General features: G+C 47.6%; 5 protein-coding genes across 5 annotated transcripts; 1 reads left to right on the top strand and 4 right to left on the bottom strand.

Annotated features, from left to right (window-relative positions):
- Positions 1-46: 46 nt before the first annotated feature.
- N7484_009397 (uncharacterized protein) lies at positions 47-708 on the top strand (the record flags this gene model as incomplete). The annotated part of the gene is made up of 2 exons (XM_057119784.1): positions 47-446; positions 509-708. 2 exons carry the CDS (start codon positions 47-49, stop codon positions 706-708), a joined length of 600 nt encoding a protein of 199 aa, XP_056969339.1.
- A 213-nt stretch (positions 709-921) lies between these two features.
- N7484_009396 (uncharacterized protein) lies at positions 922-1,512 on the bottom strand (the record flags this gene model as incomplete). Its single annotated transcript, XM_057119783.1, has 2 exons — positions 922-944; positions 1,080-1,512. The coding sequence occupies 2 exons, from the start codon at positions 1,510-1,512 to the stop codon at positions 922-924; spliced, it is 456 nt and encodes a 151-aa protein (XP_056969338.1).
- Positions 1,513-1,591: 79 nt separating this feature from the next.
- N7484_009395 (uncharacterized protein) lies at positions 1,592-1,996 on the bottom strand (the record flags this gene model as incomplete). Its single annotated transcript, XM_057119782.1, has 1 exon — positions 1,592-1,996. One exon carries the CDS (start codon positions 1,994-1,996, stop codon positions 1,592-1,594), a length of 405 nt encoding a protein of 134 aa, XP_056969337.1.
- Positions 1,997-2,023: 27 nt separating this feature from the next.
- N7484_009394 (uncharacterized protein) lies at positions 2,024-2,475 on the bottom strand (the record flags this gene model as incomplete). The annotated part of the gene is made up of 2 exons (XM_057119781.1): positions 2,024-2,319; positions 2,424-2,475. 2 exons carry the CDS (start codon positions 2,473-2,475, stop codon positions 2,024-2,026), a joined length of 348 nt encoding a protein of 115 aa, XP_056969336.1.
- Positions 2,476-2,768: 293 nt separating this feature from the next.
- On the bottom strand, positions 2,769-11,901 carry atmA (DNA-binding protein kinase TEL1; the record flags this gene model as incomplete). The annotated part of the gene is made up of 9 exons (XM_057119780.1): positions 2,769-2,788; positions 2,843-3,800; positions 3,851-4,912; positions 4,968-5,358; positions 5,416-9,856; positions 9,907-10,247; positions 10,305-11,654; positions 11,719-11,761; positions 11,823-11,901. The coding sequence occupies 9 exons, from the start codon at positions 11,899-11,901 to the stop codon at positions 2,769-2,771; spliced, it is 8,685 nt and encodes a 2,894-aa protein (XP_056969335.1).
- Positions 11,902-11,975: the final 74 nt, after the last annotated feature.

Genomic DNA, 11,975 nt, shown 5'->3' with positions numbered 1-11,975 from the left:
GCCAATTCTTATAACCTCCAAGAATTGCGATCAAGGCCAGCTCAACATGAGTCGTCAAAGTTCTGTGGTTGATTTGACCCCACAGACACATCAGAGGCGAACCTTTGCTGGTCAATCCAACTCCCAAGACGTCCCCTCATCGCTCGACCGACAGCCAATATCACTTGAGTCACCGCCAACTTCAGCCCGTGGAGTCAAGCGCCGTCGGATTGCAACTGAGTCCTACTCTTCCGACGAAGATTCCTCACAAGATGGCACACAATTTGACTCTGTCGATTTAACCAGTCCCGAAATACCAGCACTTGCGACAGCACTTGCCAAACAGAGGCAAGATGCTATACAGGCTCAGCAATCCCATGATGAAGACAAAAGCATGGGATTATTGAAGGCTTACAGGTGCCCCATCTGCATGGATACACCAGAGAATGCGACAAGCACTATTTGTGGTATGTTTTTACGATGTCCACTGTTTGCCTTGAGGGCTTTTCTCACACCCGTTCCCGTTTAGGACACTTGTTTTGTCACAGCTGCATTATCGAGTGCTTGGATCGTACCGTTGAACTAAACAGGCAGATGCGGACTACCTGCCCTGTGTGCCGAAAACCTATCACCAAGAAAGACATCAGTGGCCCTCGCCGCAACCTCATCCCTCTTCAACTCAAGTTGATGACCAAGAAAAGGACATCTTCAGAATCGGCAGAGGCCTAGTTATCGACTTATTTCAATATCGCATTTTGGAGCATCAAAGAGGGTGGCGTTTATTTTACCAAGGGCGTTGATCTTATTTGCGGTACCAGCTATACGAATAATGTTTACGAATGCAATGAAAATCTGGTGTTTTCTTTCAAAGTTTATTTTTGAGATCTTGGGTATAGGCATCTGTAGCCTGAAGGACATTTTTTAGTCTAAGTCCCAGCTGTATCATATTTTCGAATCCTTGAAAACTGCTTAACATGGATTATGTTGATGTTCTCAGCAGAGTTGGCTTATCTTGATATATGGCAGGGAAGTCAAGTGTTAGCTTCAGAGTTTTAGAGAAGCATTTGACAGCAGGCACGCACTGAGCAAATACCTCTTACCCTTAAGCAACCCACTCATAATCCACGAGAGGAAACTCATCACTCCTCGCAAATGCACTACCGAGGAACCTGTGCATAATTTCGAAAAGCCTGGACCAACAAACAAAAGCAAAAATTCAGTTTCGCAACCATAACCCCCAGGCTGACGGGGTGCAAGAAGTGTGGGGATCAGCGGTGGTATCTTTTGCAAATCATTAATGAGCGGCCTCAATTGTGTCTCATAGCCCCGAAGTGCCGCGTCAAGATTCCATTTGTGCTTGCAAACCTCACCGGCTAACAAATAGGCACCGACCATGGCGAGGGTTGTACCAGTACCAGTAGGACCTGGTGCGTATCCCGCATCCCCCACAAGAACAAATCGGCCCTTGAACAGAGTCGGAAGTTTGACCTGAACCAACTCAGTCGCATAAAGTCGTTCGACATCAACATACATTTGAGGGCCTCACTTGCCTTCCATCTTACGCCCTGGTAGTGCTGACAAATGTACTTCTTGACCGCATCTTCCCCCTCCTTCATGGCCTTCCGAAAAGGTAATATGCTTTCAGTATCAGAGCGTGGATTGCAGCCCATAAACGAGATTCTTGACCCTCCAGCCGCATCAGCTCCAATGGCCATAAAGCAGCCCCCGGCAGCACTATGTGCTTGTCCAATCTTTGTTTCTTGGCCGAGATCATTCTCAGTACTGAAAAATGATATCCAACTATGGTCGAGACGATGTGATCGCGAGAACCGCAGCCGAGACCGACGGATAGAGTCCTCGAGGTCGCTTCATCGCATGCAACGACAAGGTCGAATTGTGCTGTTGGCAGACTGCCTGTGAACTCGACTGTGACAGGCCCATCCTCACGAGGGCTTTGCTGGATAGAGGCGACTTGCTCGCCAAAAGCGTAGTTGACATTCTGGTTGTCTTGGGTCATATTGTAAAAGATCTGGAATAGATCATCTCATAGGATTTCATATTCAGAAATGAGTGATTGTTTGTCAGGATTCCCTGTTGGCCTGATAGTTCCGTATGCTCGGCCCTTGGAATCGACAAAGCTGATGCCCTCGATCTCTGCTTTTCTGGCTCGAACGGCGGCTTCCATTCCTGGCATCCTTCGCATGACAGTGACACCGGCCACCCGAATATCAGCGTTATGTCCAATTGTGCGTAAAGCTGGGAAACGCTCAATCACCGTCACGTTGGCTCCGGCTTTGGCGAACCAGTACGCTGCCGTTGGCCCAGCGATGGAAGCACCCACTATGAGAACTTTTAATTGAGACATTAGGTAGTAGTTGAGATGCAAATTTACGAAAGAATTAGAGCTATGGGGAGGGGGGGTGGAATACTATTTACTCACGCACCTTTTAATTCTATGGCCGGGCTCGGGGCCACTAGTGCTGACGGGGTATACATCTCGGGCGGTAGTCGGGCCCGCAAACCCCGAACTTATGCTGAAACCGGGTTGAACATGAACCTTGATCAAGCCATTTCAGGATGATAACTCAAACTCGTACCTCCGCCCGGGAACCGGCTTCATTTCACTACTTGATTTTTCAGCTCATTTGGGACACAGCCCGCTTGAACGGGCAGTTTTATTGCGTCCATTCGTTATCGCAGATTATATATGTATTTACCCTCAAGGAACGTATACCAGACGCAAGAGGATGCAGCATGTGCAAAGAATATGCTAAAAGACATGAAATTAATTATGCGTACGAGGCCCAACCTAGAAAAAAAAAGTCAATTCCACCTGCGACTTAAAAGCGGAGAGAAAACATACCACAATACAGCATAGCAAGATTCCTCTCATCCGTTGCCTGCTGGATAAGCTCATTAACAGTTGCAGTCACGCTGAGTGTCTTACTCAATTTCTTTGCCACCACTGTTAAAGCCCGGTCAGCCTCGCTTGGTTCATTTGACGGGGATTGATCCGTTGTTCCTGGCAAAACAGGAAGCCCGTCACCCGCTTCCTGGTTATCCTGCATCTTCTTCATTCGCAGCGGCGACACAGTCCAACTGTACAATGGATCATAACGAAGCACATCAAGAATAGTCATAATACTATATGACTCTTGTCGGAGTGCTTCCAAAGTAAATTCACAGCATCGCCGGAAGATGCCCTCTGTCTTGGTGATACCAAACCCGTCGACAAGATCCCGAGTCAGTCGGAAAGGCACGACTTCTGGAACGGGAAGAATTCGCCCTTGTTCAAATGCAACGCCCAGATCAATGTGCACTACTTCACCTGTCTTCTCATCCAACAAGATGTTGTGTCCGTGCCGATCACCAAGTCCCAAGATGTGACCGAGAATAGAGATTGCGGCAGTACTTCTGGTATAAGCAAGGCGTTTGCTGAACCAGTCATCAGGGTTGTTGAACTTCTCCATGAAGAAATATTTCATCACTGGATGGAAGTGCTCTGTCACTTGACGGTACGTCCTCACTCGTTGCTCAAACGATCGATTCTGCACGTCGGCGATATGTTTTCGACAGGCACTGGGCTTCATATCCTTGGGGAAATAACGTTGATGTGCAGGCATCAGATAGTCGTGCAGGGGTATAGTGTTAGGGACAAATTCGATTATGCCTGCGTGGAGGGTCAACGGCAACACCTTGTAGGTCCTGATTACTAAATTTCGCTGGCGGGTTGGCTGGTGATCATGCAGAACACTGCTGACTTGCTCAAAAACTTGTTCCATGATCGCGTCTTGACGAAGGTCATCATTTCCTCCTTTGTACTGAACTTGTGTTAGTAGATTGATGATAGGAATGGGAATGGCTGACTCACCAGTTGCTTATAACGGACACCATTGGTTGCGACGGCTGTAACAATCTTGGGAGCGCTAACACCAGATGCAAGTGTGAATTCAGAGGAAAACTTAGCAACCGTAGGGACCTTGCTATAATCTCGATCTCGCCGGAGCTCAATTTTCATAGTTGGCGGTGGTAATCTGTATGTGAGTACATCTTGTCCAAGACGCTCTCCAGTGGGAAGTTTCTTCAGAGGAATTTTGGCACCTGTTTTGAATTTGGGGTCTGGCTTCTCGACTGCAAAGCGGACGTAGGTGATATTCATATTATGAACCGCCACCCAGGTCGGTCCCATCTTACTATCGTTCTTTAAACGATCCACAAGCTGGTTTGCGGCACGGAATCGAGAATGAGATGAAGGATCTTTTCCTCCCTTGGACTTGCTACTGGCAAATATCTGATACATGCCGTGGAATGGGTGTTCAACGCAAATCTTGTACACGAGCCCATCAAGAAGCGCCTGGAATTCATCGGAGACATCAAGTAGGCGAGAAGAGAGCTGATTCATGAGTGGCGCGAATTTATAGCTCGGCACTTCATGGAGATGTTTAGAGACGGCCACATTGGCAATCTTGCTATCAGACTTGTCTAGCCAGAGCGCACAGAATCGGAGGATATCGTTGTGGTAAGTATCACTCTCTTGCAAGGCAAGGAGATAGTTCTCAAGGCACTGTTGCAAGAAGGCTTCTCGACTTCGGAGCAAACGCTGGTATTCGCGATCATCAAGATCGAACCATTGCTTTGCCTTTGAACGAAAAACTTTCAAAGAGTCCTTTTCCCGACCCTCTGCATTTTTCATCATATCCTCGAGGCCTCTAAGCTCTTTCTCTTTACGATCTCGCAGTTGTTCCACTCGCTTGAAGTCTTCCAGTCCGTCAGCGTTCAGGAGCTGCTGGTCACAGAAAGATGCGAATCCATGATACACTCTCCCAGCAGTTTCTCCTGCGGATTCACCTTTCAGTTCTCTGACTGCGGGAGAGAGGTAATCTTGAAGGATCGATTCTGGCTTCTCCAGGCGTGCTTCGGCGACATGATGACCCTTGATGTCTTATATTAGAAATTTGAATTTGAGTTGGTTATAGGGTAAAACTCACCAAAGTGACAAGTAATTCGGGGCGGCTAAGTGGAATCGCTTGCTTGTGTAAATCACCCTGGCCTTTCAGATGTTGCAGCATTCGAATGGATGCAGTCATCTCCCCCTGGTCCCAGAGCACATTAGCGAGATCAAACTTGATTGCCGCATCAATGTTCATCCCCAGTTGAGCAGATGGTTCAGCCAGCCTTGAGAGGCTGATTGCTGATTTCAAAGATGCCTGTGGCACGGCATGCTTCCTAGTGATTTCAAGGGATTGACGAAATACGAGTGCTTCAAGTAGGCGTGCTTCCGCAATGTTCATCTTGGTTGTTGACTTCAGCAGGTCACTTTTCCTGATTGAAGAGAATAATGCCTCGTGCCAACTCAGAACCTCTCCAACCTCGTGATAACTAGTCTGGTTAGCATCGGTTTCCACATACCGGTTCAAGGCATTTCGTCTAGGTTACCTTTCGGTTTTCAGCCAGCTGCTGCTATCTTGAATCCGCTTCCACTCATTCGTCATCTCATCAGAGGATGATGACTGAATCACATCATTCATCTCTGTCATAATGCCCAGGGCACGCATGGTTTTTCTGATCTGGATTGCGGACCGCCCAGTGTCGGTCAAGGAGTTTAGAGTCGTCAAAAGACATTTCTCAATACAATCAAATACTTCTGGTAGAGAAGACGAGGTGTTGAGGCTTTGGAATGCACGAAACACTGTGGCTGACGGAGACGAATCCAATGGTGAGACAGGCACATCCCATTGTTGCAGGCTCATTGCTCCTTGAAGCATATTATCCGTGGAAAAAGGGATGTCTTTTGTTACCCCTCCGGTAGTTAGCATTGTATTGGCAATTCCCTGTAGGTTTGCAGCATTCAAGGCTTTCAGCACCCCGGAGGGATTCGCAATTCCAGAAACCTGGATTTCGCTGTCATACTGTGCACTCTGAAACAAAAGATTCTTGAGTCCGGAGCTCTCGTACTCTAATCTTTCCATAACAGTGGTCAGGGAGGAGCTTTGCTGGATCCCGTAAAACAAGTCCGGATCATCCACGTTCTTGAAAATGTCATGGAGAAGGTCCAATGGTGGTTCATATTTCACAACAGATGAACGACGTGAGCCTGCAACAACTCTACTTGCTTGTATCTCAAGAAAAAGAAGCGCAGTCTTCTGTAATCCACACTGATGCGCAGCAGAAGAAGCTTCTCCAAAATCGACATCAAGCCACATATCCCGCTCGACGATGGTTGATTCATCTGGGACAGGTTGATTGCGAAGGTAAAGAATGCAATTGATCACGCTCCGAGCATGAGGCATCGTTTCGACATGCACTTCGCGCAGTATTTGTTTGAAAATCTCAGAGATATCCTGTCGAATCTGCCCTTTCTTGTCTTCTGCGAGTAGAACGTCATGGACTATATATGGCAGTAACTGCACAGCCAATCCAGGAATCGAATTAAGAATCTTGCGTAGGGAGCCGATAACCGGATCATTCAAGGAGACATTACACAGTAGGAGGGAAGTATTGCGAGCCCAGTCAATCACAGAAAGCCCACATACACTCGCGTCTGCTTTGGTACAAATTTCGAGCTCTGATGCCGAGAGGGTGAGATCAGGGCAGGCGTATGGATTCCAGATAAGGGCTTTCATCAAGCACTCAGGGATGACTTCCGCGCAGCCTTGGAAGTCTGGAAGCTGAGCAATCTTGTTGAGAATCAGTTGGAGGGTACGTTCAATCAGACCAGCCTCCACATGATTGTGGGTGGGTAGCTTCTCGCAAAGGATTTGGAGGATGCTAGCCTTGGAGTGACAGAGGTTGTCAAGCTGGTCTTTTATGTCAGATACCTTGAAGAACGAGATTTCTTGCTCCCTTAGCAAGCTTTCGTCTATCTTGCCTGTAGCAGCAAATGAACGTCCGATAAGCCGAGCCGCCCATAAAGAATACTCGGGTCCGCTGTCAAATCTATCCACGGTATCCCATAAGGAAACAACGTGAGATGCTGATTCGAGATTCAAGTCGTCCTTTTCCAACGGCCGCTTAATTTCAGGGCACAGTAGGGATAACACATTGTCACCAATCGATTTGCTCAGCAAGGGCTGCGCAGATTCGCGGTCTTTCAGCACCTCGAGAACCAAATGTTTTTCATTCTGACCATTCGATGAATCAGCGACAACTGAAAACTGTTGCGCAAAGTTGAGAAGTTGAGAGAAAGACTTCTGGCCGTCTGCACTCCAACTGGAACAATCATAATCTCTAATCAGATCACAAAGCCAATGGTGGAATGATTGCGCGTTCGCAAGCACTGTCCTAAACTGGCTCTCCTGTGTTGTGCTCTCTGGGGATGATGTGAAAAGCTTGCGGAGTGTGACGAGTATGGATATACAGATCCCTGCCATGAACCCGGGAGCCCGGGTCAAGTATGCTTTGCCGGCGTCCAGGAGATACCAAATAATGCCCAAGACATCTTCGCAGCAATGGATATCAACAAGGAATGGTCGCAAAGCATGTAAGAGCATCTCAAGCGGATAATCATCGAGTATTATTGGGCCAGCCAGACAAACCAAAATCTTGATCTTTCGAATGACAGAACACGTATGTAGCGATCCCAAAGCAGGATGAATCGTCTCCAAAAGGGACCTGCACACGAACGAGACCAAAGTTGGTGTCCATATTGACTCGAGTTCAAATCCTGCACGGTTGCAAATGAACTCCAGCTCGTCCAAGAGATAACGAGCTCGAAAAGATGGCTGCTGGTTTGCGGGTAACGAACTCTGAGGATTGCATCTACTAGCGATTTGATTCTGAATATCAAGGGCATAGCGAAAGGCAGAACGTTTGCTATATGCTCGCTCAATCTGATCATATCGATCAAGCGCCTTGAAGAGGTTGGCAATTATTTGAGGGAACTGACTTTCCATTTGGAATAAGAATCCGGGGGCCCCAAGCAGCTTTCTTAGCCGAATCTCCATACCTTTCGGCTGGCTACCCTGTTCTGGTGGAGTGCTGATGTCACGAGCAACACTGTAAGCTTCTGCTTTGTGAAATGACGTTTCCAGAAGCTTGAGGTGGGGCTCTTCGAGAAGAGCTGCGAGTTCTTGCGTTTCCGACTCTTTGGCACGCATTATCATCTGCCCAACGAGTTCTTCTTTCACGTCCGCGACCATTTCTCTGAGACTCCCATATCCAAACATGCTGAATGGCATTGAAGTGATTGCCTGGGTCTCTGTCCATGTGTAGAGTATCTGGGACGCAAAAAGTCGGAAGAGCTGTCTGCCGTCTTCTAGCCCTCGGGCCCTCGAAACGAACTTCATACATTTACGGGCATACTCCAAAGAGAGCGGGACCTGGGCCGGTGTTTCAAACATATGGTAAATACTTCTTCTTAGCAAAGTGTGCCATTCAGAAGCCAACAGTGACAAGACAAGCAGGCGAAGAGCAATCCCTTCGATCCAATCTGGATCTCTAGGTAGACTTTCCAACACATCGTCGAATATCGCATCGTGATCTCTGAGAAGAAACCTTTCGAAAAGAGTCGGAATAAAATTGGCAACGCTGAATTTGACTTGAGCATCTCCCTCGTGGAGAATTGTGAATAGACTTGTTCGCGGTGATTGAAGCGATTGCTCACTACCATGTGAAGGGCATATATCAAGTACCGCCTGTATTAATTCAGACATCAAGATATAAACCCTGGGTGACGCTCTCTTCCGAGCGAGGAGGACCTCCATGAACCAAGTATACAGGTCCATGGCTGAATCATTCAGGGTATCGCTCTCAGTTCCTGTCCAACATGCAACAAGGCTGGTCATCATACTAATGCAAACACTATGAGATGCTTCACAGCGTTCCATTTCATATGATTGAAGACACGTCTCTCCAGTCTCTTCAATCACGCGGAGGACGTCGTCTCGCCCCATTTTCGAACAGCCATGGTAGGCCTCAGGTAGAACGTGGCGCGCAGATAAGAGGTCTGCTTCATCCAGGCTAGCCATGTATTCAGCCAGGCTCGAATGATTTGATGATGCATTGTAGGGTGTGGCAGGATGTAGTCTGAGCATAATAGAAAGTTGAATGGTCAAACAGCGTTGGAAAGAGACCGATTCTGAAAATAGAGGGACAGATTCTCGATTCAAAGAAAGGATTATCTGTTCAGCGGATTGCTCTTCGCCGGTTGATGTCAGTTGATCATCCAAGTCCATGAGGTCTTTAGAAGCAAAGCGGTGGTCTTTCTGTTTCTGGCGCAATGTTTCAAGTATGTTCGCGAGCGGAGCAACAAGCGATAAGAGTCCCACCCAGACAACAGACTGGCCGTCGAGATTTGACGTTGAAGGAAGTATAGGCGATAATAGTTCAAGGCACGCCTGCATGAAGTTGGATCCATGTGCTGCCAGGAAATCACATATGCCACACCAAAGGATTTGGCAATTCTGCTGCGTTTCTTGCACCTTTGGGGCCAGTTGCGGAGGTATACATGCCACGTAAAGACCAGAGATGATACAGAACGAGACTGCGATTTGGAGAAGATCAGCAGTGACATGATATGACTTATCTTCGGTCATTGTCTTCCAAATTTGGAGAAATGCCTCCGATTTCGATCGTAGGAGCTCCAGAATGACTTCATCATCAGGTTCTGCCCGGTTCTGCAGCTTCAAACTCCACGCCACATTTCGGTCCCATGGTCTCCAGCGTCCAAAGGAGCTTCCGACATTGTAAATATACTCCAGAATCCCTCGGTTCTCGTGAAAGAAGAACCAGATCTTGGTGATGTTACCTGAGAGGCCCGTTTGTGGGAGACATGGAATATCAAAGGGTCGGTTCGTACATGCCATAAAAAGATTAAGCAGGTCCAATGGGCGGGCAAACATAGCGATATTGGCCATTTGAATCCGGTCTGTCACAGCACCTAAAGTGAAAAAGTAAGTTATGGAGCATGGCAGGGGTATAGATTCATACCAATTGTCCAAACCTCTCTCAACCAATTGCAAACTTGTTTAGAAGAATTTTGGATTGAACCGGGGTTCAGTTGCGCTTTCCTCTGGGTAATCAATGACCACAGCTCTAGGGATGAATCAGAAATAGTAGAAGGCCCGTTGAAGTTTATAGACGAGAGCAACGATCGTACGGTTTCGGTCGCTATCGAGTGATCTAACAATTCTGCTTCCAAGATGGAACTGGTCAACTTGCAAGCGGCCCGCGATGTGCCAGATGAGGAGAATGAACGGGTTGTAAGATCTATTGCTCGTGACCAATGGGCCCTTAGAACGGATATTTTCGCGTCTGATCCCTTCGCAATGCTGATTGGGTTTTCTGCTTAGCTTATGAGAGTATCTGGGCAAAGGTTCCATACATACCTAGTCAGAGCCAACATAGTCCAAGAAGATACAGTCGCACTATCATCAAGCATGCAGGGAACTAGTCGCTGCGTAATAGCCTGCTTTCTTTCAACATCCAAGTTCCTTTCGAGGAATGGAATTAATTGCAATGCACAGATCCTTCGTGTGCCAGTTGCCGACGTAGCATCTCGAACAATGTCTTCCATCACTGAATTGACTCGCTGTCTTTTGTGCGATGTTTCGTGGTCGGATTCAGAGCTCGGTAATTTGTTTGCAACTGTTTCTAAAAGCTTGAACAGGTTTGCAATTACCCACATAGTCGTCCAGCCATGTTCCGAGCGGGTATTTCCGAGGCGAGGGCCATAAAACGATGTGTTGCTATCTACCGTGGTGTGATCAAAGACAATATCGTCAAGTTGCAACTGGTCTTTCTCAGGTCGCTTCACATATTCGGAATGCAGAGAGTCGGCCAACCTCTCTATCAAGTGCATCAATGATTCAGTCGGGTTCTTGGCAGCCGAATCGACCAGAATGACCACGCACAGCATCAAGGTAGCGAGGAGCTCGTCTTTCAGGTTGTGGAATTTGGTGGTCCATAGACGTCGGATTACCGGGATCAGGGTCAACAAGGATGATCGAACCAGCTCGGATTGATCGAAAAATACTTTTGAAAGGACTGTATTGATGCTATTGAATGCCAGCTGGTGAGCATTTCCAACCATCATGGATGGCGACTTGACGAACTCCACCAGGCCCTGGAGTAGTTTTTCGGCCGCAGCCTGCACGGGGGCACTGGGACTCGCAGTCAACAGTTGGATGCATGCTAATGTCTCCCCGATATTATTTCTATCGCCCATAAACTTCTCTCTCTGGGTCGGGATTGGGGTCATCCTGAATGAGCTTGAGGGACTGTCACTACCATCAAGTGCCTCTTCCGGGCAAGAACGATGACCGCTGCGAATGCTGAGCTGATTCTCATTCCCGTCTTCCACTTTGATGGCTGCAAGGCAGAAATCCATGAGATTCTCCCATTCTGCATCGCCGAGATGCTCGGTGTGGGGAGAATGGCGTAGCAAAGATACCAAGCATTTCGTATAGTCGACGCTCAAAGGCTCCCATAGATCTTCTCCTGGAACTGGTATGGTCTCGATAACATGTTCAATTATCGCACGGACAGTTTTGGTTCTCAGGTTCCGCAAAAAGATATCGACTGCAGTCCGAAGCACTGACGCGCATGTTGACAATCGGGTACTAGAAGGGCTCTTGGAATTTGATCTTTTGGCGCGATGATATATTGATCTTTCTAACGCAACAAATCGAAACAATGATTCAAAGATCTTGTGGCAGGCTTTATCGCTGAGGTCCAGTCTACCGTTATTCGGCCGCAAATTAGCTATCGGTTCAATGGGCGCAGGTGAATTTTGTCGCTTACAGCTTTGAGCCATGTTTATTTTGCTGGAATATGTGTTTCAAATCTAATCAACTAATTAGCCATAGCTCAATTAGCAAGGCGATCTTAGAAAATCCAGAACCAACCTGCTAGGCCATCACCTCGGTCCTTCTGCTTGTCTGACGACAGAAGCCCAAGTGCTTTGTCCAAGAATATCTCCCCCATTGTGTTGGAGATACACTCGCGAGAAGCTGCAGTGGTCCGTAAACATTGGAAGCCTGGCGAATTTTCTTTTCGAC

This window comes from Penicillium longicatenatum (genome assembly GCF_028827895.1).
Source record: "Penicillium longicatenatum strain IBT 33135 chromosome Unknown contig_6_segment0_segment0, whole genome shotgun sequence".
Classification (NCBI taxonomy): Eukaryota; Fungi; Ascomycota; class Eurotiomycetes; order Eurotiales; family Aspergillaceae; genus Penicillium; species Penicillium longicatenatum.
The sequence above is the reverse complement of the archived record's forward strand: the minus strand, read 5'-3'. Positions and strand labels throughout refer to the sequence as shown.